Here is a 27,880-nt window from a genome sequence, read left to right as displayed (position 1 = left end):
CTTTTTGTATTTGATATCATTAGTGCTGTTGTTAGTGTTAATAGTGTTGTTATTTAAAATCAATTTATCCTGCAGGTTAATATAGTTTGATTACCATAATAACTGAATGGTTCTGGGCTTGTGTGTGACACGTCTTTATAATAACCAACAAAAGAAGATAGATGCGTAATTTAGATTTGCATGTTTAACATTGCAGTAATTATACCCAACACTTTATATGATTGAAATTCAGTGGCAGTTTGAGTGAAAAACTCAATTTTAATAATTCAGCAACATTTATGCTCTAAAACAGTGTAAAAATATTCTTAATCTAAATAATAAGCTTCATCCCTAAAGTGAAGGATTACCTCTGAGCTTACAGGGAAACACAAGTTCTATGTTCTGCTTAGCTGCTTTTGTTAAATGGATGATTCAGTTGTGCTTCTCTTTGATTGTGCTAGTGGCTAAGTCTCAAATTTGACAGTCAGTATAAATGAGCTCTTCTCTTATCCTTGTGCTGAATTTTAACTTGTGTGGCTGCCTTTGAGCTGCCAATAGCTCCTCCTGAGTCATTTTAATAGTATGGTAAAGGTCTATGGCATATTTTAGAAAAATATAAATACTTTGAATCAGTTATTTATGCATACAACATCAAGACCAGATTTCTAAGAACATGCATTTTTATATAAAAGGGGAACGAGAAACAAGAAACAACCACATACACATATTGAATTGAACAAAAAAACAAAAACAAAATCTACGACTGTTTCTTCAATGCAGTCAATGCAATAAATCTATGAAAAAGGCTGTTTAAAAATGTCCAAAAGCTAATATTTTTTTAAATTAAAGCTAAATAAATGGGTCCAGTTCACATCCACTGATTTGCAGCATGAAACTGAAGCTGTGAAAAATCTCGTTCTGAAATACACAGCACTTATTAGAAATTCACAAGATCAGGAATGGAAAAAGTAATAACGGTATATGAACAAAAATTGTTATAAAGTCTAGAACTATCTCACAAAAGCAAGACTAAATTTGATAACTAAATATCAAATATCATAATATAATATGAAATCATCTTGACACATTTTGCATAAATATGTGCTATATAATTAGTTCTGTGTTTTAGTTAAGTGTATGAATTGAAACACATAATTATGGGCCTATCAAAATAAACAAATTTTGAATGGCATATTTTGGTTAGAAAATAGCCAGTATTAAGGGCAATAATCATAGCCATCTACCATAGTCAACATCATTCTCTAATTAGAGATGCATTGATTCCAATGTTCTTGGCCGATTCCAATTTCTTTGACAGCATATACAAACAAAAATCTACCTTTCTTCAATGCAAAAGTAAACAAATTGCAAACACCAGCACAAATAAATCCAATAGAATAAAGAGAGATATGACATAAGCTAGGCTTTAAGTTTTTCAGGTGGATCTAACAGTATATTCAGGTGAGAAATACTACAGAAATTAAAGTAATCAAATGTAAAATAACACCGGATAGTCTTCATTGTAAAAATTAAATACAGATTAATGCTTGCAATGAAAGGTAAAAAAGTTATTCCATTTTTTTGTTATTAATAATAATAATAATTGATTATGTATGTATTTCGGGAGAAGTGGATGAATTCACGTGTTGTAAATGTGACAGATCCGATCCTCTGAATTGTGGTGCAAACTAACATGCCTGTGCCCATTGCACGTCATAGATAAACTAACATGATCATTATAAAGCTAATTTGGCTGCGTGGTGTCACGTGACAAGCGTGACGCGTCGCCATGGAAATAATAAGGTGAAACGTTCTAAAATGACGTAAACATGATAAAAAAAAAAACAAACATGATAGAGAGCAGCAGGAATATTATACTTCTGTCACTTTAATGCACAGTTAATGCACGGTTCCAATATACTATTACTCTATTTGCGTTCCAAAACTGACTAAGTTTAACTGAATACTCGCCAAGACGGGCATTTTGACACAATTTTGTATGTATTCGACTGTTTAAGCGCAGTAAACCACTCATTTTGGTACTTGCGACTCGCGAGCTGTTTGAAAGGTGGCTTTATGTGTGCGCCACTTATATAGATCAGGGCCCGGTTTCCCAAAGCGTTCTTATCTCTAAGTAGTTCTTAACCTATTCCTTAACCTCTCTCTTAACCTTATGGGGCGGTTCCCGAAACATTCGTACGCTAAGTATATCTTTTGTAAGTCACACTTTCGTAAGGTTGGTCTGGACCACTCTTAGCTTTACCTTATCACTGTTGCAGGTCTATATGAATATAATTCTGAAGTTTTAATACACCCAGACAGTATTAAATTAGGCTAATTCAAGTGTTTTCATGCAAAGAATAAAATTGTCATTACACTGATTGTTGTTAGATTTTTAATTATATTATTATACAATATTATTAATTTAATTAAAACGCTCTTTTAAAGGCCAGTGAAAGCATAGGCTACTGTCAGTTAAGTCCTATTCGGATGCTAATATTGTTTCTCATGGGCTCGTCCGGTATTTTAAACATTTACAGGGGTAAGTCGGTGATTTTAGTGCCGTCCGAATCCATAATATCAGTGTTTTTCTCACCCAACCCGCGTAAAAATCCCTGGACAAATTAGTACCTTCTGTTTTTTGACAAACAGGTCGTGTGGAAATTTAATTGCCGTCTGAATCCACATCTCTGAGTTTACAAGAGATTCAAAATTCACGGTTTAAATCCTTTTTGATCACTGCCGAGCACCGTACGCAAGATGTAAACTTTTATTACTGAAATGCTGGAAAGTATTTACAAGAACAATATTTCATCGCAGCTCCACCTCAGCGAACAAAAATGGGAAAGAGAAGAAGGCACGTACATTTTTGAAAAGGTTATTGTGGCAGCAATATAAATTACAATTTTAAAATATGTAGGCTATAGGCTATTATAGTTTGGATTATTTTTTATAATATCCAATAATCATAATAAATTGCAATTTCAACTATTTCTGAAGTGCTTCATTTATAAAGATCACCGCTTTCTCAAATAAACAGCCCCTGCACGAGAGAATAATTGATTGTCGAGCCATCGATATCAAACAATTCAGCACCATCGCGCCATGGACAGCGCCGGGTAACGTCGCACGTAAGAAGGTATATCTTAAGCAGCTTCCTAAGGTATGGTTCGGGGAACACACTTAGGAACATAAACACCTTTGGTAAGATATATCTTTCGAGCTCTCTTAGCGCGCTAAGAGTGAGCGTTATCGGGAAACCGGGCCCAATATAGTCAGTAAACGGTATAGTATAGTATATACAGTATAGATCAGTAAACTTACATGTGAAAGGGTTAACATGATAGAGCACAGCATGAATATTAGACTTCTGTCTCTTTAATGCACAGTTTATGCACGGTTCCAATATACTGTTACCCAACATGCGTTATCTTTCTCAACTATTTGCGTTCCAAAACTGACTAAGTTTAACTGAATACTCGCCAAGACGGGCATTTTGACACAATTTTGTATGTATTCGACTGTTTAAGCGCAGTAAACCACTCATTTTGGTACTTGCAACTCGCGAGCTGTTTGAGAGGTGGCTTTATGTGTGCGCCACTTATATAGATCAGTGGTGCACGCGCTTTTGGTGTGAGCGTGAATTTGGTTTGTTGTTCCGAACGTTTTCGTGGTGGTTCCCCCACGGTTTACTTTGGCCTTACAATATTACAAATTGCGAACATTGTGTCTTCTTCACTCACAGTGAAGTATTTCCAAGCCAACAACTTGTTTACATGCAGCTGTTAGTGTGAGCGTGGCTGTGACGATATTGCCTGCGCCGCTGGCAACAAAACGGGCCAGCTCGGAATCTGAAAGACGTGACACTGACCTTGCGGTCACCGGTCCGGGCAGAGTATGCGGAAAATTGGCTGATTCTGGTCCCTGGCCAGTCAATCGGTGCATCTCTAGCTCTACTGTTTTATGAGGTTGTCTGCATCTATACTAGTCAGGAGCAGTCCATATTTTGGACAGATGAGAAACACTAATTCTCAGATTACATTTTGAAACCCTTAACCAGACTGATATGGAGAAAGGAAGAGTTGCACTACCCTCACCCAAGAGGGAAAAGGCAATATTTTCAGGATGTCTACTTTACAGTGAGGCGGTCAAGCAGAACTCAATCAAGACAGACTCAGGTAGCCTTTGTAGGCCTGTAGGGAAATATCCTAGTAGGCAGTGGCTTGTTGCCTCTGTGAATTTGTATGGAGTGTCTTCAGTCATTCACGGTCAGTGTCAAAGCCCCCCTCCCCAATGTCCATGATCAGACCTTCAAACAAGAATGTGTTTAGAATTGAATGCTTTAAGTCTTTCAGTACTTGATAAAAAATGTGCAGATATAACAAAGATATTTAAAAATCTACTTACATACTAACTTATTTATAAACTTGTGCTCTCCAGATGTGTATAATAATTGTGTAATTAGATGATGAATAAATTACTTATGTAATTACTGTATTTTCTGCATCCTCAACTGGGTGCCCAACAAGCTCATGGAACAAGTCTGGCAGGTGGGTGGCATCAATAACTCCCATAATTTGTGTCCATACTTGGCTCTGCCTGGGAATTTAAAATCACAGAATAAATAAGAATCATTTAGCTTGGTCTTAAATGCAGACCAAACTATCGATCCATTCAATTTTTCCAGAGTTTTAAATCCAATGAGGTAATCATCAGTCATTATGGTCCTGCTTTAGTGGAGAGGTCAAATCAATAGCACCTTATAAACACATACAATGTTGTAAACTCTAGCAGCCTGCAGATGCTGATAACTTCTTTACCAAAGCCCTACACCATCTTTAAACTGACCCTAATGGAGGATGCTGTGCAACACTGCCTCATTTCATATATCACTCCTTATGAGATAGCCTAGAGGGTCCAAGCCTGTTAACTGTGCCCAGGGAGCAAAATGAAAAATAACCACCACCACCATGACATAGAAATTGCTGCTTTTATACCCTTCTATTTAATTTTGCTGGTGGCCCAACTCCTTCGAGACAGGAAGTGTTATATCAGTCTTTGTTAATAACAGAGTAAATGTTATTCTATGAGTATTTGTGATCTTGTTGAAAATGTTTTGTTTACGAGGCAAACCTGGAGACAGTTTCAAAAATGTAACTCTGATAGACAGATAAATCAACTGATAGTCGACCACATTGCCATTATCAATATTGGCAAGTATTTTATTTGACCATCTGTATAAAGAGTTCACATGATCAATGTTTTTAAATTGGTCAAAATCCTAAAACTTGCTAAAATATTCTGCTATAAATATATATTTTGGACCACATACTATCTTGTACTTATGTAACTTCACAAGTTGTTTTATAACAGCATTTTTCTTACACTCAGATATCCACATACACTTGCACATTTCATTTGTTGCACGTTTTGGATGTGTTTATATTCCATTACAGCACATCTTGTGTCTTTACCCTCAATTGAGTCAATTGAGAGCATGCTAGCCAACTATACTGTCTACTTTAAATAAAACTCTTGTCTTTTAATGAATTCGAGTCTACACAGTGCCACTTCTCTCTCTCTACCCCTCTCCTGTGTCCAGAACAAATCTTCTGGAGTCAATGGGGTTTGTGTAATAAATTCTTTATTGGGTGTCGAAACCTGGACAGGGCATGTGCGAGGCAAAGATACTCCGTAAATGAAATTGCATGGACAACAGGGATGCCAGCACCCTGTCTGCTGGCAGGGAGACTTACCTCATGACAGTGCAGCATAAATATGTCCTTGTGGATTTGGGCGCATGTATTAATCAGCACTAGGACTGGGTGAAATGTCTTATAAAAATATATTTGAGCTTTTTAGCAATATTCAGTATATCCCATATTATTTAGTTTGAGCTGAAATGGCTTTAATTTGGCTTAAAAATAATCTCACTAAAAGAACACAAGGAAGAATATTTTACAGGGGTGCACAGTCCATATAAGCTGCTCTACATACCCAATCCATCGGAGATAATGAGTTGTGGACTCTCTAATTATTATTCCACTATAAATTACTATAAGTTCTCTTGTCATTTTAGGTGTAACATAAAGCTTACATAATAAAATCTGGGTAATAAACTGTCCGCCATTTATTTATTTGCCAAACAACTGTAATTTTCAGGAATTTCGGGAAAGCGGATCCACAACAGCTTTGGCGCCTACACTCTGTTGTTCTGCATCATCATTATTGTTCCAGGTTCTCATTGGTTTGATGGCATATGGGAGATTCCATGCGCAAGGAGAGCGGTCCGCAAATCGCTCGCCCATGCGGAAAAATGTGCTGGTGCTGCCAGATCTCGATCACTGAAAATCACATTGTATTTGATACAAAACTAACTAGACTAAATAAAATTGAAAAAAATAATGACTTAAACTATTGGCATAGTATTTCATTTTCTCCATTGGGAATTTTTTTTTTTTTTTATGAAAACTTAAAAGACAGACAAGTACAGTTTAAGGACAGACCTAATGCAAGTAGGCCTACTCTCCGAGGTTGTTAACGGTCAACAGTTTGCATTATTTCTACTTATTTTTTTAAAGAATACTTATATTTTTATTCATTATAAAATAAAAGCATGGTTAAAGAAGTCATATGGAAGTAAAATAATGAAACAAAAAAGCTTGTTGAATTGCACTGCTTGCATTGAAAAAAATATGCATTGCATTGACCCTGCTTGCATTTTTATGGGCTGAAATTCAACATGGTTGTATATTTCAATTCAAAACATTTCACACACGTTTTCATTAATAAAAATTCAACCTTTCAGATTTCACTTCCAAAATATTCATTCTGTTTAAAAATACAACCTATTATTCGACAGTCGACGGTACCCAAATGTGCGAATATCAAGTGTCAAGCCAACTTTATGCCAGTATTTCACTGGGAATCGCTCAGCTTGAAACTTTTGCGCGTTACGTTCATATTCTGAGTCCACTTGCCTGTTACTGTTACTCCTCAATAAGGTGAGAGTTTGGTCTTTTTTTATTACAGTATTAGTCCATTAAGCGTTAAGTGTCCTGACCGCAGGGGAATCCTGGAGAATGATGTATTGAAGGAATCCCCAGTTCTGCAGCACATCACGGCAATATAAAGTTAAGAAAACTAAACAACCGAGAGAAATATATGTCTACTACCTCAGATTTAACGTTTTATCTGTACATCAGCATCGGGGAATAACATTATAATCTCAGTCACGGTAGAGAAAGCTGCTTACATGTGCAAAAATAACTGTGAAAACTTAAACGTTAACAGAGCTTTTGTGTCTTTATCAGCTTTTCCATATATAAACTGGCCCTGATAATCATCACAAATACTTACCACTTGCTCCATTTCTGTAAATCCGTTTTTATGAATGAATGACTCTCTCACCCATTGCTCTATAGTTTTCTCCGTCAACAGCCGCTTGCATCTCCTGCTGGTGAGGACGACTTACAGCTATGGAGATTATCAATCGGCAATCTACTGATATTCCCTGCCGTTCCAGGAAGTAAAATGTTGAATTTTCTGTCGAATTTGAACCACTGAATTTGTGGAAGCGAATTTGTAAAGCGAAATAAAATGGACCGAAAATTGCCTGTCGAATATTATAGGTTGTATTTTTAAACAGAATTAATATTTTGGAAGTGAAATCTGAAAGGTGAATTTGGATGGGTGAATTTTTATTAATGAAAACGTGTGTGAAATGTTTTGAATTGATATATTCACAGCTTAAATATACAACCATGTTGTGCAAATGCAAGCCCTAAAAAGACAATGCATTAAAATGCAAGCAGGGTTAATGCAATGCATATTTTTTTCAAGTAGTGCAATTCAACCAGCTTTTTTGTATCAAAAACATTTGTCATTATTTTACTTCCATAAAGTCACCACAGTCATCCATACAGTAATACAACTGTATTATTTACCTGCATATATTTAAGATAAAAAGTCCCACAAGTCCATAAACATTTTTTGAGTGATGATGCAAACAAATTCATTGAAATTGAACTCTTACCAACTTACCAACACTACTGTTGCTATAACCCAGCCATAGTCAGTTTACATATTCATACTTTTTCCTTTAGCCTCTAAACCATTTGGCAAGGGCTGCTGTCACCTGCTGCTGTTTTTATGTGTGTTTTGTGAAATCTGCCCAGAATATTTAAGTGGTTTACCCTCACGCTTCAGTGGGGCAACCCAAGAGAGAGGGAGGGTGAGAAGGAGAGAGAGACTGCGTTCGGAGGAGAGGTGAGGGAAGAAGGAAAGGACAGAGAAATTGACTGAGAGAAGAAAAATACAGCTTAGAGCAGCGGGTGCCGTGGAATTGCATACTTCGCTCGGGGTTGTGCATGTGCAGTGCAGCCAAGACTGAACATATAAGAGTGAGAAGAAGGACAAAGTAAACAACAGGAAGGTAAAACACGCTGTACCACAAGTGGACTTCCATACTTTGCTGCACTGCCAATCCACAATGTCAGTTCTTATTGTCACTCAACTGAAGATCGACACCAGCACTTCATTTAGAAAGGTAAGGCCTTGTATTTCTAGCATTTAGGTCAGACATTCCATAAACCGCATTATACAAAACTGCAAGCTTGATGTTTTTGATTTTACAAGTTAAAGCCTTGTGAAGAAAATATGCTAAAGTACAAAATGCTTTGATTGCAGAATTTGGCCAGTGTATACATTAGGGACCCATCAAGAACATTCTCCATGTTGTACGACATGACAAAACTCTTGAAGTGTACAGCTGAAAGAACTACAGAAATTAAGGTTTGATATGTCATGATCATAGCAAAGCCTATCTCAAGGAGTGCAAAAATATTTGATTGGATATGGATGCTCAAGCATCTTCAAGGACACTTCTGTTAGTTCTATATAGTTAAAATCTTCAATTGCTAATTGAATGACTTTTTCTGTACTGTCTCAATGTGCCAGATTACTTGCAAATGCACACAATTTTTGCTTTAATAGAGGTGGACTATTTCACTTTCAGTCAAGCTTTTTAGTCTCCTGGGCCAATACATAATAGCATGCACACAGAGACACATTCAGGATAAATACTTCTTATTGGACCGAAGGCTGAAATGCATTCTGCTATCCATTTAGACTCAATGCTTATCACACCCTGCAGCACAGGCGACACTGATGCACCGCACATCAGTGTCAGTGTTCACTGTTTGCTACAGTAAAATCTTTTTAGTGTTCACCTGAAGAAAGTGACCCTCTGAAGCCACCTCTAGTTTTAGACTTGAAGAGCATTGCGAAACGTTCTAATAGATGTGTCTAATCCTTGCACTCTCTATAGTCAAGTCTCTGTCTAATTTACTCACTCATCATTTACTCCCACAGTCTGCTCCATATCATCCTTGGATAAGTTTCAATTTCCCTGGCACCTTATCTTGGACATTTTAAAATTGGATTTGAAGGCTGTGTGATGTGCTCTCTCTCTCTCAAAAAAAAAAAAAAAAACTTTGTTCAGTAAACAGAAAAATCTTCAGTAAGAACACATCCTCATTTTCATGCTCAGTTTCATACAACTTACTCCAGAAAAGAGATTAAAGATAAAAGTGCAAGTCGATAGGCATACAGTATATGGAGGTTCTGAATGTCGTACTGTAGTTTTTCAATATGCCCTGTAAGAATAATAATGACCCATTCGTAACACAATTTTAATCAAAGCTTCGTAAGTAGTTATGAATAAATTGCCTGTTCTTGCAATCAGTTGACTCTGCAAAAGTGAACAATTTTCACATACCTCAGGTGCTGAGAGTAGGTTAACAAATTAAACTTCATGTTGGCCTTGAGAGCCTGGAAGTTTTACAGTTTAAGAAACATTACAGCGTAAGTTTTCTAAAGGTCACTTATAGCTTAAAGTGCTTTTTTTGGGTTAAAAATTATCCAAAATATATTTTTGAGCAAATAAATAACCAGCCAGTGTTCAAAACGATCTGCTTGCCTTGGCTTGATTCAAAACGGTAAGCTTGTAATGATGTTTTTAATTCCAGTGGTACTGGTGGATCCGCGTGAAATTCGAGCATGTCCTTGCGCACATCTTTACTTCACACATAAAGAAGGTGTCTCGGCTAGTAGGCTATATTGCGTGTGAGGATGTTGGAGGTGGAGATTTATGGCCTTTTCTCACAGCACTTGATATAATTAAACGCACAGTTTGATGGCGGATCCAGAAAGGTTCAAACAACAATCACCAGTGACAACTGGAGATTCACCCGTTGTAAAATGCAAAAGACTTCGGACTTTGGAGTGGCTATACAGAAAAAAAGAGACTGCAATCGGGCCCATGCGAAAACAAGGATAAATATCGGAAGGGCATTAAATGTAGTCACGCAATGCTGATATTGTTAACATTAACAATTTGAGAACAAAGTATAATTTGCACGGTTTGACATTATATGATAAGCGATCGTTAGATTTAATCAGCATGATTTACTGCAATGCTTTTTTTCCCTTAGGTGGTCAGAACAAAAGTGGATGTTACTTACTTGTTCAGACAACGCATTCTCATCCTAGGGCGTCATATACTGACACTTTTGACATTTCGTCTACATCCAACGCACATGGCACCCTTTAGCGTCAATATGACACGCACAGAGCTTTGTTCGGTTATGGGTAGGTTTAGGTCTGGGGTAGGGTTAGGGTTAGACCGCTAGGAGGCGCCTTCTGGCCCATATCTGTCTGCGTCTCATATTGACGCTAAAGGGTGCCATGTGCGTTGGATGTAGACGAAATGTCAAAAGCGTCAGTATACGACGCCTTGGGATGAGATCGGGCTGGCTCAGATAACATTTTCTGGTAAAAAAAAATCCCTATGTTGGTCATACTTCCAAAAAGTAGAATCTGTGATTCAGAATGACAGTATTCACACCAGCGCGGCGACTGTTTAATAACTGCAATTGCAGATTTCGAACAGAGATGGCGACAAAGAGGAAAAACTACGGACTGCAGCTTTAAAGTAGAATAAAAATGGATTAGATTGGGATTACACCCAATCAGCGTGAGAGAAGGCATATATATATATATACACTGTAATAAATGAGATAAGTTATGACAACATAGGTTTTTACATTGCGTTCACTCATCAAAATATGTTAAGCAATTTTCTACTTTTTTATAAGGTATATAAGATTCAACTCATTTTGTAAGAGTGATGACTTAAACATCCAAGTTGATTGTACTTAAACATTTAAGGCAGCAATATCTTCTTTTTTTTTTTTTTTTTTTTACAGTGTAGAGCCAACTTACCTCTGTTCCATGACAGTTTTTTTCAGCATCCCTCCTCCACCCCAACTCCTCACTCTTGATTATTCCTATCCCAGCCAAGGATGGAGTGGAGTGCTCTGTGTTCGACAAAATTCCCAGCTCGGTCTCTCACTTACTTAAAGGAATAGTTCAAAATTAGAATTGTCATAATTTACTCATCCTCATGTCGTTCCACTTGTATGACTTTCTTTCTTCTGCAGAACACAAAATAAGATATTTTGAAGAATGTTGGTAAACATTTAAACAGTTTTGATGACAATTAACATCCACTGTATAGACATTTCTCAGATCTTCTTTTATGTTCCACAAAAGAAAAAAATCATACAGGTTTGGAATGACATGAGGGTGAGAATTTACAATATTTTCAAATTTTTTTGAGCTTTAACAACAATGTATAGTATACAGGAAATACAGAATATTTCAACAAAATGCATTATAATAATAATAATAAAATAATAGCAATAAAAGTCAATAAAACTGAAATGTGTAGTACAGTAGTGATGTCCGGTTCGTTGGACTGAATCATTACAAAACCGTTCATGTCTTGAGTCAGCACTGATCCATAAGTTACTAAATTTACTCACTGCATGACAGTCCCTCCAACTCGAAATTAACTACTCCAGTTAATCCAACAGTACACTGAACTGATACATGTTGTGCTGAGAGAACTGATGAGTACAAACTGCTGATACTGAGCATGCGTGTACTACCGAACAGTAACAGTACACTGATACAGCGGTTCGAGTCAAGAATTGGTTGCATCAGTTTTCGAATCACCAGTACACTGAACCGAGAACTGTTTCTATCGGACATGTTTGAAAACTGACGAGCTGGAGAAACTGAGCATGCGTGATAGCACCGTCTGAACCGAACCCTTTCTTTCTTTTGCTTTTAGCTGCAAAACATAAATGATAGAAACCCAAGATGGTGATGATGATGATGATGATTATTATTTAACTTAAGTTATAATTACAAATGACTTTATTTGAATGTGAGTGTATTTTCAACCACTGGGATGACAGAATTGACATCATTATGTGAGGACGTAAAGAACTGGTGAACCATTTTTTTGGAACTGGTTCATTGAACTGTCAGAAAGAACTGGTTCGCGGAAAAGAACCGGACTTCCTATCACCACAATATAGTGCACACTATATGGAGCTGGTCATATGAAACCCACGAAATCAAAATCCCAGAAAATTAGAATATTACATGAAATCACACAGTAATACCATGGTCATTGAGCCAGGTTTTGGTTCTTTTGGCAGTGTGGGCAGGTGCAAATCCTGCTGGAAAATGAAGGAAGCATGAAGTGCTCTGAAAATGTCCTGGTAGACGGCTGCGTTGACTCTGGATTTAATAAAGCAAAGTGGACCAAAGTCCTCTTTTCTGATGAGAGCAAATTTTGCATCTCATTTGGAAACCAAGGTCCCAGAGTCTGGAGGAAGAATGGAGAGGCACACAATCCAAGATGCTTGAAGTCCAGTGTAAAGTTTCCACAGTCTGTGTTGGTCATCGGCTGGTGTTGGTCCACTGTGCTGTCCACTCAACGCAGCCGTCTACCAGGACATTTTCAGAGCACTTCATGCTTCCTTCAGCAGACAAGCTTTATGGAGATGCTGACTTCATTTTCCAGCAGGATTTGCACCTGCCCACACTGCCAAAAGAACCAAAACCTGGTTCAATGACCATGGTATCACTGTGTAATTACTGTGTGATTTCATGTAATATTCAAATTTTCTGGGATTTTGATTTCGTGGGTTTCATAAGCTGTAAGCCATAATCATCAAAATTATAACAAATAAAGGCTTGAAATATCTCACTTTGCATGTAATGAGTATAAATAATATATTAGTTTCACCTGTTAAGTTGAATTCTTGAAATAAATCAACTTTTTGATGATATTCTAATTTTATGACCAGCACCTGTATGTATATATATACTCACATTACAAATATACGTTTATAGGCTCAGACGCTTAAATGGTAGAGTATGTTGCTAGCAGTACCATGGTTATGTAATTTCCATTGAGAACATAGACTGGCAAAATGTATACTTGGAATGCACTGTAAAGCCACACTTCATTTATTTCCATTTGAACGCATCTGAACTTTGGAAGACCAGAAATGCTAGCTTATGCAAAGACGTTTGATCTGCTGCATATGAAAGTTTATGAACTCTGACAGACATTTAACCAATTTGGATTTCACAAATTTGTGAATTCAAAGAACACGAATAGTTCACGCTTCACAAAAAAACACAGCATAGTTTCCAGTATTGCTGGGTCCAAGGTAATTTTGCATGCTTAAAGCTTAGTGTTACTGTTGCTTAAGTTGCTTTGGATAAAAAAGAAAATCTGCCAAATGCACACATGTAAATATAGACCAATACTATGGACCGTAATTTAATTGAAAATGACCATGAATGTTTATATATATTGCTGCAATGGCAAAATATGGTACCATGTTCTGTTTATACAATGTTATTATTATATATGAGATTCATGCTTACATTGCTGGACAGAACTAGCCTGGCTAACGTCAGACCTCGTCTCATTGAGACGTGGTCTGGGAACCACATGTTCATTTTCTCGTATTTGAGGCGTGGTTTACGAATGCCCAGAGCCGTTTATTGGGCGCTACGAATGTCTATCAAATGCGTCTGTACGTAGCTCATAGCCAATCGTTTCAATTATACCAGATGACGTATGTAGAGCGACAGAAATTCGACGAGGAAGAAGACGAAATAAACTTGCGTTCTAAACTACTTAAAACACTATCTAAGGCTGCATCGAAAGGTAACTTCGCGTCTGATGCCATGTTGGATCCATAGATATAAACAAACTGCTTCGGTGTGTCGCATAGACGTCGTCATCGTCTTGCTGCTCCCTCCCCGTTCTGTGATTGGTTCCCTTTTTGAGGGGAAAATCTGGTCCATGGTGTCCAGGCTGCCTAGCAGCGGGAATAAAATCGCACTGTGCACAAGGCAGCATGGGGAGACCCAGGCTAGGACAGAACTGCTTTACATTATAAGTACACACAGGAGTGACAAAAAAAACATTGATTAATGAACAAATACATACAATTATCATATATAAAATGGCTGATTGTGATAGATGTGGTTCATGAAGCATATACAACACTAAACCATTATGAAAAGTGAATAATTTAATTATGAAACTCCTGTGTTAGAAGTAAAGCTTAGAATTGATTTGGTTAGGGAAATACCCTGGACAGAAGGCCAGTCCGTCACAGGACTAACAATCATACACAGACATACACATTCACACTCACACCTACAGATCATTTAGTGTCTTTAATTAACCCATACTGCGTGCCCGTGGATTGTGGGAGAAACCAGAGCGCCCGGATGACTCACATAGCAACACAGGTAGAACATGTAAACTCCACAAAGAAATGCCTCAACCACAAGATGAACCCGAACTGGGACCTTCTTGCTGTGAGGCGACACTGAGCCACCGTGCTACCAGATGGAGAAAGTGAATTGATAGAAATGGGTGTCTCCAGGGCTACCATGATCTACACCATATGCATTACCAAAGACCCACTGACAATCCAACAATTAGATGAATTCTACCTTATCAAAAACATTTCACCAGCTTGTCTTACTTTTCTGCTTATTCAGCAACTGTCTATTTCAGTCAGTGAGGCAGCAAATTGAGATACAGCCCTAAACCTTGAAGACATGTTTCTCTGTCATCCGATGAGCCAGGTTGGTATTGCTCAGAGTATTTGTGGAGCGTCCTGACAAATTACTCTATTGATCTTAAAGAGCTGAGGTCTGCTGAACTCTCCACAAAGATAGATGTTCATTTAAACACAGCTGACAGCTCGAAAATGAATCCACAAACAACCAACTCATCAAATATCAACCAGTTTACACCTGAGCAAATCTTTATTGTTGTCCGTCCTAAACGCTTGTGCATTTTAAAGAAACTGTCAGTGAGCCATTATTTTGTACTGGGCATTCACATCTTTTTCAAGAGTTCCCAAATTCAATTTTTCTTTTTCGTTGACCATTCAATGTACCGTTTATAAAGCAAAACAAAGTTTTACGAAAACATCCAATTATACTGTTGTTGTGTTAACAGTGTTTTTGACATACCAATCAAATATATGCTATTAAGAGCGATGCTCAAATTGATAAAAATCACGGAATAGTTTAATAGATGATAAAATATTTGTGATGTAAACACTCACAATTGTAATATTGGACACAATGAAGCTCCAAACAGCAATGAAAAATAATGTACCAAAAATATACTCTTATTTTAACATGAAAACCATTAAGGAAGCACGGAAAAGAAGTATTGATTGTGATGAGAGATTCTGTCGCTCAGTCTTCTGCAGCATCCACAACATAACACCAAAAATTCTTCAAAAGGACTTTGAAATGCATGACTGTATGGGATCAATATTGCTGCATCTCAAAAGAAGCAAAATCTCAAGACTTGACTCATGAAAAAGCCACGAGCGTATAGCTTCTTGATGCCCACAAAGCCATAAAAGAAATCTCAGCAATTTCTCAAAGCTGAAAGTGATGAGAATAAAAATATTCTGTTAAGTGCAGCCACAATATTAGTTCTGTAAAGTATTGTGTGTTATTTTATTACATTAATGATTCGAGTTTTTTGGCTAATGTAAATGTAACATTCATATGAATTTTCCTCATCAAAGATCACAAAAAGATTTTCTAGACACATTTCAAAAGAAAGACCCTTGGACTTTGCATACAGCCTTGTTTACTTCAACCTGGCTTTTGGGTAAATGTGGTTGTTAAAAGAGTTTGAACCATGCAGACACTACTTTGTCAAGCAGCATCCTTTGAGCTCGGGTTTAAGAGTTTATCATCTAGAAGCTATGATTAAGGTGTATCCATGATAGCAGCCTCAATTAAACCTGAACACCTTTGTAGCACCGAGGAATAATGCAGGCTATAAGTTATTCAGCCTCCAGCACCTCTGTTTTGAGTAAGCACACTTCAGCTGGCTGCCTGCTCAGAAAGAAAATGGAAATTACTCGCAGTTAAAAGGAAATTAATCGATTCTTACACACTATTTAATTTCGCTTGCTTTCTAGAGATATTTGTGATACAGTCGGGACCACATTAATAAGAACCGAATGTATTTGAGCTTGATTTGATAAGGTATGGGCTCAATGTTTATTTTTGTATTCAGAGTGTTCTAAACAAAAGCCATTTGTTTGTTTTTATTGTATTTTATGGATTACAACACTTAAGCAATGGCATGCAGTTATTCAAAAAACACAAGCGTAGAATACTATGCCTACAATCAGCCAAAGAGAGGGAGAAAAAAAACATAAAATGAGTAGAAAAATATTTTACCGTCATACCATTTTAATAAATGCAATATAGAAAGACACTTGCTTTTCCTTGTAGTGCTATTTACAGTACATTCGTGTTATGGAATGGTATGGAATGGCCGTCAATGTTGTATGTGCGTTAGAGTCCCTTAAAAGCCCTGGTGCACATTATATACAATGTTCTTTCTGCTGCAAAAAAAAATACGAAATCTTTTACATAATCTTGTTTCTGTTGCTCCATATGGTCTTCCACTCAGATGTAGTTTTGTTGGTCCAGATATGGGTCATATGATATATTGTATAAAATATTAAAGTTAAAGGCACAATATGTAAGTTTCGCATCTAGAGGTCACTTATTTAAAAAGGCGTAGCTTGATGGCGCCGTGAATGAGCTTCTAATCATAGGAGTTGTCATCTTCACATCCACAGCCGCTCATTTTGTTTTGTTGTTTATGTACAGTATATTTTACAATTAAAGTTATTTTTAACGTACACCTCCGTCTTCCCTGAACCTGAACTTTGTTACAGTTACGTTTGATCACTTAAAGTCACATTATGTTATTTCATTCTAATGAAAGTGCCGCAAATGCTGAATTACTACGCTTTCACTTTATTTTGATGGTCCCTTTAACACATTTTGTTGACTATAAGTAACGTTGCACCTACATGTCTACTAACTCTCATTAGAGTGTTAGTAGAGTGTTAGTAGATTGGTAGGGTTAAGGTTTGAATAAGTTGACATATACTTGCAAAGTTACTTATAGTAAGCAGAATGTCTGTTGGGGGACCATAACAATAAAGAGTTATCAGATATTAAGCAGACATTCTACTAATAATCTACTAGAAGTTAGTTGACATGTAGTTGCAAAGTTGCTTATAGTCAACAGAATGTTCAAAAGGGACCATCAAAATAAAGTGTTACCATTACTACTCATACAGGTCAATTTATCTGACAAATTAAAATTGTGGGGCAATGCAGTGCTGTTTTACTTTATACAATCATACTAAAAATACATTTGAGTGTGTTGAAAGTTATGGCATGATGTTATATGCATTAGCTTAGTGTCTGGTATGAGACACTTATTGCACATGCAGTAAGCTAGATCAATATTAGTATTTCATATTAATAAAGGCTGGATGTCTTGTGTTGCTAAATGGCATGCAAATAATTTTTAAATATATTGTATGGCAGAGAAAATGCTGTATTACTGTTACTACAAATAAAGCTCCTGATTATGACCATGTTAGCCACTTGACAAAATAGTGTTGTCTTTAAGGCATCATAGGCATGGTACAAACAACATGTTACTCGCGATAAATCAAGAAAACAAGAGATTCATTCAAACAATAAGGCTAACCGTGCTAAGCTATATAGCAATGATTAGCACGCGCTGGTGGAATGTGGAAGTTATAAAAGGATGCCGACACACAAAGAGAGAAGCTTCTGCTCTTCAGCAAGCGATCTGTGTAAACTGTCTGTCTATTTGGTGTTGTTTGTCACTCATTTACCAGGCTCGCGCTCCCCCCAGCGTCTCAGGTCACGGGGATCGCAGATGGAGCTCCCGATCCAGACGTGAAGGATCTGGTGCACCAGTCTGCAAAAAGGGCGAAAACGATTTTGGGACCAGAATTTTGGGGCAGATGTCCTGTTCCCCTGAACAGAGCAGAGGCCCGGAGAAATGGAGACTCCTCACTGAGACGTGGAGTCCATATGGGAGAGGTTTGGCCCAGCGGAGGTGGATCTATTCACATTTCAAGAGACCTCCCATTGTCTGCTGTGGTTCTGCCTCAAGCATCCAGCTCCTCTGGGAGCATTTCCCCTGATCGCTCTGCTTCCCGGAAGTTATAGAGAGGGTCAGTCGGGACGGGGTCAGTGTGCTCTTGGTAGCCCCGTTCTGGCCGGCCCAGGTATGGTTCTCAGACACCATATCACTCCTGGCAGGCCCTCCGTGGGAAATTCCCCTCAGGAGGGACCTGTTTTCCCAGGCCGGGGGTACGATATATCACCCCCGGCCAGGTCTGTGGAAACTGTGGGTCTGGCCCCTAAGGGGGCTCAGTATCTAGAGGCTGGTCTTTCAGCCGGAGTGGACGAGACTTTACTCAGCTCTAGGGCTCCATCCACAAGGAGACTGTACAGCCTAAAACGGAATGTTTTCCCCGTTTGGTGTAGGGAGCGTGGTGTGGACCCAGTGGCTTCAATGCTGGAGTTCCTCCAAGTTCGCTTCTCTGCTGGTCCTACCCCGTCCACGCCTAAGGTGTACGTGGCTGCCATTGCGGCTTTCCACGCTCCATTAAGTGATGGGCCCTTGGGGAGGCACCAGTTGGTCGTACGGTTCCTCCGTGGGGCATGGACCTGGGCTCTGGTTTCCATGGTTTTTAAGTAAAAATGGAAATTGAGGGTAACGCGGAAATGACGTCATTGACAGGTGACACAATGACACTAGTTAAAATTGTGGATTTCTCTGGATTTGAACATTGTTGGATTCACTATATTGTTTTGAGCAGTATGGCCATGTTTCCGTTCTTGGGAATATTGTTTTTGTTTAATTTGTGTCCTCAAGTTTACATAATTTTATTCTTAATATGTATAATACCTCATTAACTAACAAAATACCTAATGACACCAAATATTATCAATGAATTTTATGAAATCTGCAGTGTTTGTGGTATTTGTTGGTTTGTTTGACTTTAAAAAAAAAAATCCATCCCATTAGATACAGTTACAGTCATTGATATTATGAACATTTCAAATGTTAGTTAAAAATATCTAAATCACTTGACACCTTGATGTAAGCTAACTGCCACACTGAGCAGTGGCTAACTTAAGCTCTTTGTTTTCATCCACAGCATATTTAATGACAGTCCGTTGTACCCTTTTATAGAAATAGCTACATCCCAACAGTCATATTACAATACAGCCAGGCCTATACTGTAACAAGAATGACCCAACAATGTATATTCAAAACTGATATTCAAAATCCAAAACTTAGAGTTTGTTAAAACATTTTAAAGGACCTCCGAACTGTTAGACAAAATCTCAGATTAATCAATTTCATTGCTGTTTTTTTTTTTTTTTTTTTTTTTTTTGCATAAAGTGCAGTCTAATTAGTTTCTGTAAGACAAGGACTACAAGAACAAAAGTTAAGGTGCTATATCCTGCACATTTCGCGGGGAAAATAGCCTCGAATTAACGGTTATGTTGATGTTCTTGTGCTGTAGCTGTCCAGGTGCTGAACGCATGACGTGTTAAGTTCCAATCGATTTCATTTTCAAATGAAAATGTATTTGAGCGGTGTAATGGAAAGCATGAATGAATTAATGTGTGTCGTTTAACGCAACCTGAGCTGTTGTATTTCATTTTACCACGGTGTGGCACTCCAGTACTGAGTATATGACCTTTCCAGCATTGTTTAGAAGTATAATAGATAGGTTATTGCTGAATATTGAACAGTTGTAATCGTCCATTGATTGAATGGGTGATAGCCTACTACAAAGTCTACAGTTTCGGTCAGTGTAATTGCTCTATATAAGTGAATGTGAGATTTGAGAGCTGTGCTTGGTGTATATATGTTCTTCAGATAAATATCCTGTCAGTAGTCACTTCTCATGCAGAACGCGTCTCATCCACACACACACACACAGCTCTGCGTAAAGCTCTCACTGTTGTCTTTCCATCGCTCGCCTCATCCTCTGAAATGCAGTGAGATTTTGTAAGCTCTGTTTGTTAAATCCGTTGACTCAGTGCAGTTTAATATAGGCTGTAGTCGCTTTTCTGTAGACGGGCTATAGAGGAAACAACGTGCTTTGAATGCAGAGCAGACTTTCTCTAGTACCGCCCGGGCTCCAGTCAAAGCCATAAAACAGAGAAATTACTCCAACGGAGCGCATTCGAGATTCATTTCAATTAAAGGCTCCGTCTTACTGCCTTTCTTCGGAGGACATCAGGCTCTGGGCTATTCGAGAAGAAAAGCGTGTACCTTCTGCGGAAGAGGGACATTAAAATAAAACACATCTAAGGAGAGCAGCTGAAGAGAGATCTCGCGCTTTGAGATGCTTTAGTGATTTTACCGGACTCATGGCTTCGCTTTACCAGAGATTCACGGGGAAGATTAACACCAACAATTCTTTTCCCCATCCACCTGAAGCCAGTCGTCTCCTGGGTGGACAGGTTCCCGAGGAGGATAATAAGGCTGGGAAGAGTCCTCATCACCCCTCATCCCGACCTCCGGTCCAGTTTCGCAAGAGAAACGCCTGCGAGGATGAAGACGTAAGAATCGCGCTTTTATTCCCTTTTTACGCGATGACTCTGTTTTGTATTAGGGACTATATTTTGAACTTTTGTGTTTTTTTATAGGGCACGCATAGGCTATAGATTGTTTTCCATATGTCACAAGAAATGAAGCATAAGTTAAAGTTGTTTTTGCATGTCTTAGGCTAAGGATTATTCTTGTTGGATTCACGTGCGATGTGAAAGTCAGAGTTGGTCGTGTAGTGCACTGAACGTCTGTTTTCAACCAGATGTGGCCCAAAAAGGTTTTAAACTATAACACAACTGTTACGTTTCCTGAGGTGGTTTAGTTCAAAAGAAGGCTAAACAAATAGTGACCAGCAGGGTGCTTTTAGCTGAACGCATAACACGTAATCCAAAGAGTTTTTACGATGCGTCTGCCACATGTTATTTTCAATATTCACTGCTTTGACCTTCGATGACAAGAATGACGTCAGAGCCGATAAAGCGTCGCAAATAACAGCCTTGTGCTATCAACCTGTGCTATCAAGAAAAAAAAAAAAAAAAAACACCGGAATGAACTTGTCAAGCCTTGTTCCTCATAATGCTGTCACATCAGTATATTTTAGTAGTAGACTTTGCATATCTATTGCTGGTTTATTTCAGTCTTTCAGACCATACTAAGTGCATGATTTCATTGTGTCTGTAGGGAATAGCATACTCGGCTAATGGATGATGTATTCACTTTTCTTCATTGAAACTGTCTAGACAAATCGTTCATGCTTTGCAGGGTCAAGGCCTACTAGAGCTGACTGCAGAAGGTTGTGACTCTCAAAGGTACTTACTGTAAAATAATCTAGACCACTGGTTATTTGATAACGATTTTGTTTAAGACTATAGAACTAAGACTAATGTTTTACATTACCCAATTGCAATTTTGATTGGTCACACGTTTGTTTTGGTACGTTACACATTAGATTGTTCTGAGAGCTTTCGCCTCACAAACAGCAACTGGCTCTTTTAACAAGCTTTGGATCCGACTTTTGGAGCAAAAGGACTGGATACTCTTAAGTCACGCTTCATCCCGTGACAGTCTGTCAGGGCAATTGGATTCTGCTGAATAATTAATGAACAAGGCAGTGACAATCAGCAGACAGTGGTCTGTCTCAATCAATCCCCCTTGATTGTGTTACCTGTTGTGTTTTGTAACTAATAATGGGTTTGGATAAAGTTGTGTGAAACAAATGTTTGGTCCAATGTCAATTAAAGATTGAATATAATTTGAATAAATACAATTTGAATATATATGAAATGTCAGTCTGGCATTGGAACGCATAGAAACAATTCACAGATATTGGCAAAAGTTTTGGGACGTCTGCCTTGAACTTTAATGACATCCCATTCTTAATCCGTAGGGTTTAATGTGGAGTTGGCCCAAAGCCCACTCGTTGCAGCTATAACAGCTTCAACTCTTCTGGGAAGGCTTTCCACAAGGTTTAGGGGTATGTTTATGGGAATATTTGACCATTCTTCTAGAAGCGCATTTGTGAGGTCAGGCACTGATGTTGGACGAGAAGGTCTGGCTCGCAGTCTCCGCTCTAATCCATCCCAAAGGTGTTCTATCGGGTTGAGGTCAGGACTCTGTGCAGGCCAGTCAAGGTTCTCCACGCTAAACTCGCTCATCCATGTCTTTATGGACCTTGCTGTGTGCACTGGTGCGCAGTCATGTTGGAACAGGAAGGGACCATCCTCAAACTGTTCCCACAAAGTTGGGAGCATGAAATTGTCCAAGATGTTTTGGTATGCTGAAGCATTAAGAGTTCCTTTCACTGGAACTAAGGGGCCAAGCCCAACCCCTGAAAAACAACCCTACACCATAATCCCCCCTCCACCAAACTTTATACTTGGCACAATGCAGTCAGGCAAGTACCGTTCTCCTGGCAACCGCCAAACCCAGACTTGTCCATCGGATTGCCAGACAGAGAAGTGTGATTCGTCACTCCAGAGAACACGTCTCCACTGTTCTAGAGTCCAGAACTTTTAATTATAAAAATATAATTATTTTTATATGTAGGCAACCTATCACGTTACAGCGACCCATTCTTTCACAGATGTTTGTAGAAGCAGTCTTAATGCCTAGGTGCTTGATTTTATACTATGGCCATGGAAGTGATTGGAACATCTGGTGAGCTTATTACGTTTGCACACACCAATATTTGTAAAATCACAGCTCTTTACTGCTTTTATAATCTCATTCATCATAAAGACAAGAAACAATGAGCGCTTGTGCCCTTCATAACATAACTTCGCCTCAAGCTATTTTCATTAGCTTCATCTTCACACTTAATCCAATTCTCTGAAACAAATTCTCAATAGCCGAAACCAGTTTGTGGAATAAATCACTCTTTCTGTATGCAAGACACTGTTTGCAAATCTCATGCACTCTTTTTGCAAAAATCTCACTCACTAAAACAATATTGCACTGTGATGCACTTATGTTTCAAAACACTAAACACAGGCAGGCAAAAGTTAAACACAACTACAACACTGTTGTCATCATTTACACACAATGACTCAAAATGGTTCAAACCTGTTTCTAATGATGTCATCAGACTAACTGTACAAAATACAAGTCAGTTCAGAGTGCCAAAATTGACTCAAAATGTTGCACTGAATGTTGATACCAACAATGGATGGAAACAGTATAAGAGGGAGAGGAGGAAGAGTGTGTGTAATAGGTGGTGAACGATGAGGATGAGGACGAGAAAAAGCAAGCTGATGTGGACAGTGTTGTCAAGGCTGGATCCGGCACACCAGAGGGGTTTTCCCTTTGCTTGGCAAGAGACGACATTGTCTGTGACATGGACAAAGTCCTCTGGCTGGACCCAGCATGAAGACATGATGCTGAGGGAGAATGAATCTCTCACTGACTTTGCAGTTGCACAACTCTTTTGAGTTTACAGTAACATGCTTTTCATTTAGAGTTTTTTTTACTTTTTTGTTTTTGCAGTTACTGTATTTTCACAATATGCAAGTGCTGAATATACAGACATTCAATAGGCCTACTATACAATAGGCCTATTCAGTACAATACTATTCTTGCAGCACATACAGTATACAATTTATTCACCTTACTACTTTGAGTTTACTATACTTATTTACGTAGTTGCAAAATATACTTTTTTTTTTCTGTAACTGCATGCTTTTGAATCTGTGTTCTCCATTTTGTATGTAGCGTCTAATGAAAGATCTGTAGTGTTTGAAATATTGACTTTATATTTTGACTAGCTGTGTGTATGATCTGAAAGCTCAGATAAAATAGGTTTGAGGCAATTGTTTGATTTTGCCAGAAGAGTCAGAGCTTCTCTGAATGTAGTTTGAATATTTGGTTTTGTGTTTCAGGTTTTGAGAAAGTGGGTGATGGCATCGAGACATGTGTTTTAGCAATTCAGAAAAACTGTAAACTAAACATGAAATTTTAAAGTAGTATTTTCTTGTAAAACATGCTCCGGTAATCAAACTTCGAAATTTCGGCGTGAGCTTTATTTTTTTCAATGCTTTAATTATTTCTCCTGTCCTGGCTTGCAAATACCTATTGCAAAGATAAGTTAGTCAATCATAAACTGATTTCCCAATTAAGCGTTAACACTTGCTCTGAAATATACATTATTAAAATGATTCTGTTCTCTTTCTCAATGGTCAGTCAATATGCATTGATGGGTAAGTCATTAGATGGTTAGACTATCCGCTGACTTCTTGATCTATACAGGCTGTCAGTGTATAAAGTATCAAACCAGGTTTTTCATCTTGTAATCCCTTGCTCTGTTTGGCAGGGCTGTGAGCCAGTACAGTGACCTTAATTAATCATCCATAGGTGGCTAGCCCAGAATAGAGTGACATTCAAAAGGACAGAGGCCTGTGGATATGTTTCCTTTCATGAAGAGAAGCATATTGACTTTCTCTGTATAGTCAAGCAGGCAGGGGGCAGTCAAAGAACCTAGCTTTGCCTTGTGTCACAGTCCACAATGTGTGACAGACTGGATAAGATCAAGCAGGCTGCCTGAAGACAGGAGTTTGAGAATTACAAATCGTGACTTGCATGTTTCGGTTGAAGTCTCGTCATGTGAGCCTCAGGACCCAATGAGAACTGCTGGTTTCTGTACGTTTCACTAGTCTACTAACTAAGCCACATGACTACGGACATTTGAGAAGGTCAATCAACGCAATCTTTTTAATTACCTCTCCACACACCAGTGAAAATGATAGTGTCTGTGTTGAAATGTCACATTCGATTGTAGGCTTACTTCTCTATTATGAATAATGCACATATAGCATTAGAACACTAATGGCATGTAAATGAGTATCACACAGAATTACATGGCCTATTCTTGATGCTTTACATGGAGTAAACAATTTGTCAAGCAGCCATACTGATAATGAAAAATATAATTACAATAACAATATTTTTGTATAATAAAACTGATCTTCTCCAAAAAGGCTTTTCTAAGCTTTACTGAATAAAAAAACAAAAAAAAACTGTATGGCTGGATGCGCTTATCTCCGTGCTTAGATCCATTCCAAGAAATTAATCTACATCTAATCTGGTGGTTACATCACATCTCTCCGGAGCATACTCAGGTCATCCAACCGTTTCAAAATGTGTTATTTCACTACACAGGAGGTGTGAGTATTTTGCAATTGTCAAATATGGTATTGTGAAGAAAAACTACAGTATAGTGTTTCATAAACCAGTCATAAATTGACATTTATTTCTAACCATGTGATTGTGGGATACTGGAAACACAAGCTTATGCAAAGAAGTTTTTTATTTCACTGTGTGCAAAGTCTGACCTCCGAATTCATATCAAAATATGTACATCCAATAGAGGATCTGTAAGTCACAGATTGACCTCTTGATGTGAATTCAAAGAATACAAACTGCAGTCACAGGTTTACAGTCCCATCCTTAATTTATTTCTAGTTTGGGAAGACGTTTAATTCAGAGATACATAGGGAAGAAAAGACAATTGCAGTTTCCATTGTATGCTTTGTATACAGCAATTAGAATGTTCAACTTTAAAGGTGAACTAAGTAACCTTTTACCTTAACTGAACAGCTTCAGAGTCATTGGAATGGTTATATTACTTATTTCGGGTTGAATGGTGGTCATTTCGCACCCCCCTGGTGCCCGTGAGCGGAAAATCCGCACTTGCAACTTTGAGCCGGCGGGCCGCCAGCCGGCGCGTCAGGAAATATCGCGTGATATCAGGTCTCGCGATGTAAACAATTGCTTTACGGCCAAAAGAAATCTGCTAAAATGCCGTCATTATTGCGCTCCCTCACGCTGTTCGAACCCGAATGAAGAAGACGTTTTAAAGAATGTCCCATCTGCTTGATGTCATTGATCTACTGGCCTCTGGTGTCTGAGAATCGCCAACGAGTTTTTACAACAGTGTTGTCAAATATCTATTTCGAAGCTGTGGGGGGAGCTCTAGAGAGAAACCTGCGAGCAAAAAGCGAGAATACAGCGAAGAAATCCCGAAGTTACTGAATGCCGCTTTAATGCCTAACCTATTAAATGTTCATGAGCTTTGTATTATCTTAAAAATATTCACACCAACAAAATTAAAATGTCAAACGGTGAAGGAAAACACATTATCTGGAATCTAGAAGCAGTAAAACAGCCAAATCTGACATACTGCTTTTCACAGATTGACAAGCAACATTTGTTAAATCAATGTGCCATATCATTAAAAGTAGGGTTGGCAATTTTTGGAGAGGCTAGCAATAGCGAGCTAGCTTTGAAAGCAGAAGATCCCACCCTCCTTTCAGAGCGTCTCCAAAGCCATGCCTCCTTCAAAACACATGAACACATACAGCAGGGAGTAAACAAAAGCATCAAGAGAGACGGCGTTAAACTACATCATGTTTCAATGCACATAAAATTACAATAATAATGAACATAAACAACTTAAAGAGCACTGACCTGTACCACCTGACTAGGGTTGCAAAATTCTGGGAATTTTCAAAGATGGAAACTTTCCATGGGAATTAATGGGAATTTAAGGGAATTAACAGGAATTTCTGGGAATAAACGGGAATAAACTGGGAATTTTCCAAATTGAAGGTTGGCTCTTCATAGGGAACTTAAATATAGTTGAGGAAAGTATATTTTAGCATAATCTTGACTAAAACAAACAGATGCCATTCAAATACACTTGAATATCCATGCCATTCCTCAATCACATGCACATAGCACACTGCTTACTGCATGGCTATTGAGACCACACCCCCTACTGGCACTGTGCATGCCTCCATCACATGTACAGAAGCCCAAAGCACAAGACTATTGAAGGCACACATTTGAGCCAAAGTGAAGTAAGTTTTGATGATATTATGGGGAAATATATTTATTAAATGTTTAAATTGCAAATATCACATACAAATGTATTCATCTAGTAGATAGCAAGCTGATAAGTTAGATGCTAAATAAGCTAGCATAACTTTATTTAGCACATGAGGCAGATGCTAGCTACCTCATGTGGCTGTTTTTCTCTGCCTCCTGCAATATGTTTTGAAGATCATTCCAGTTGTTTAGCTAGCCTTACTATTTATATCTGTTCATGCCATTGCATTAGTATTCTTACAAGCTCTTGCATTGCATTAGTATTAGTATTTCCCGGAAATTTTCCGCCCCTTTGCAACCCTACACCTGACTGCTGCAGATTAATTTCAGCGTTGATAGTGTTGCCATTGGAAGGGATAAATTCGAGTCACGAACCGCTCCGAGTATAACGTCTTTATTAGAGTATTAAGTATAATTCCATCTCTTCCAAATTACAGTAGTTATGGTGTGAACGCAGCATAAGCTGGTTGTTTTGGTTCAGGAGGAACTGTAACAGGCCGCTGCTTTTTCGGTTGCAGTGCTCTGTGACTGACGTCTGTCTAACTCTGCATAGCATGAAACGCGCTGATGACGTGATGCCTCGCGAGCAGGTGTGTAGAGGTATGAACATTCATACGCTGACAG

General features: G+C 38.2%; 1 protein-coding gene across 5 annotated transcripts in view; it reads left to right on the top strand.

Annotated features, from left to right (window-relative positions):
- dpp6b (dipeptidyl-peptidase 6b) overlaps positions 1-27,880 on the top strand; it is a 159,137-nt gene that overhangs the window by 15,444 nt on the left and 115,813 nt on the right. The window contains exon 1 of one of the 5 annotated variants that reach the window (XM_084411381.1): positions 20,233-20,889. The exons of the other annotated variants lie outside the window; for them this stretch is intronic. Within the exon in view, the coding sequence (XP_084267507.1) occupies positions 20,698-20,889 (192 nt within the window). The 5' untranslated portion in view covers positions 20,233-20,697. Of the gene's footprint in view, positions 1-20,232; positions 20,890-27,880 lie in introns of those variants that run through there. 5 annotated transcript variants of the gene reach the window in all.

Source organism: Rutilus rutilus (genome assembly GCF_951802725.1).
Source record: "Rutilus rutilus genome assembly, chromosome: 6".
NCBI lineage: Eukaryota > Metazoa > Chordata > Actinopteri > Cypriniformes > Leuciscidae > Rutilus > Rutilus rutilus.
Note: the sequence above shows the minus strand (reverse complement) of the source record. Positions and strands in the feature narration are given on the sequence as shown.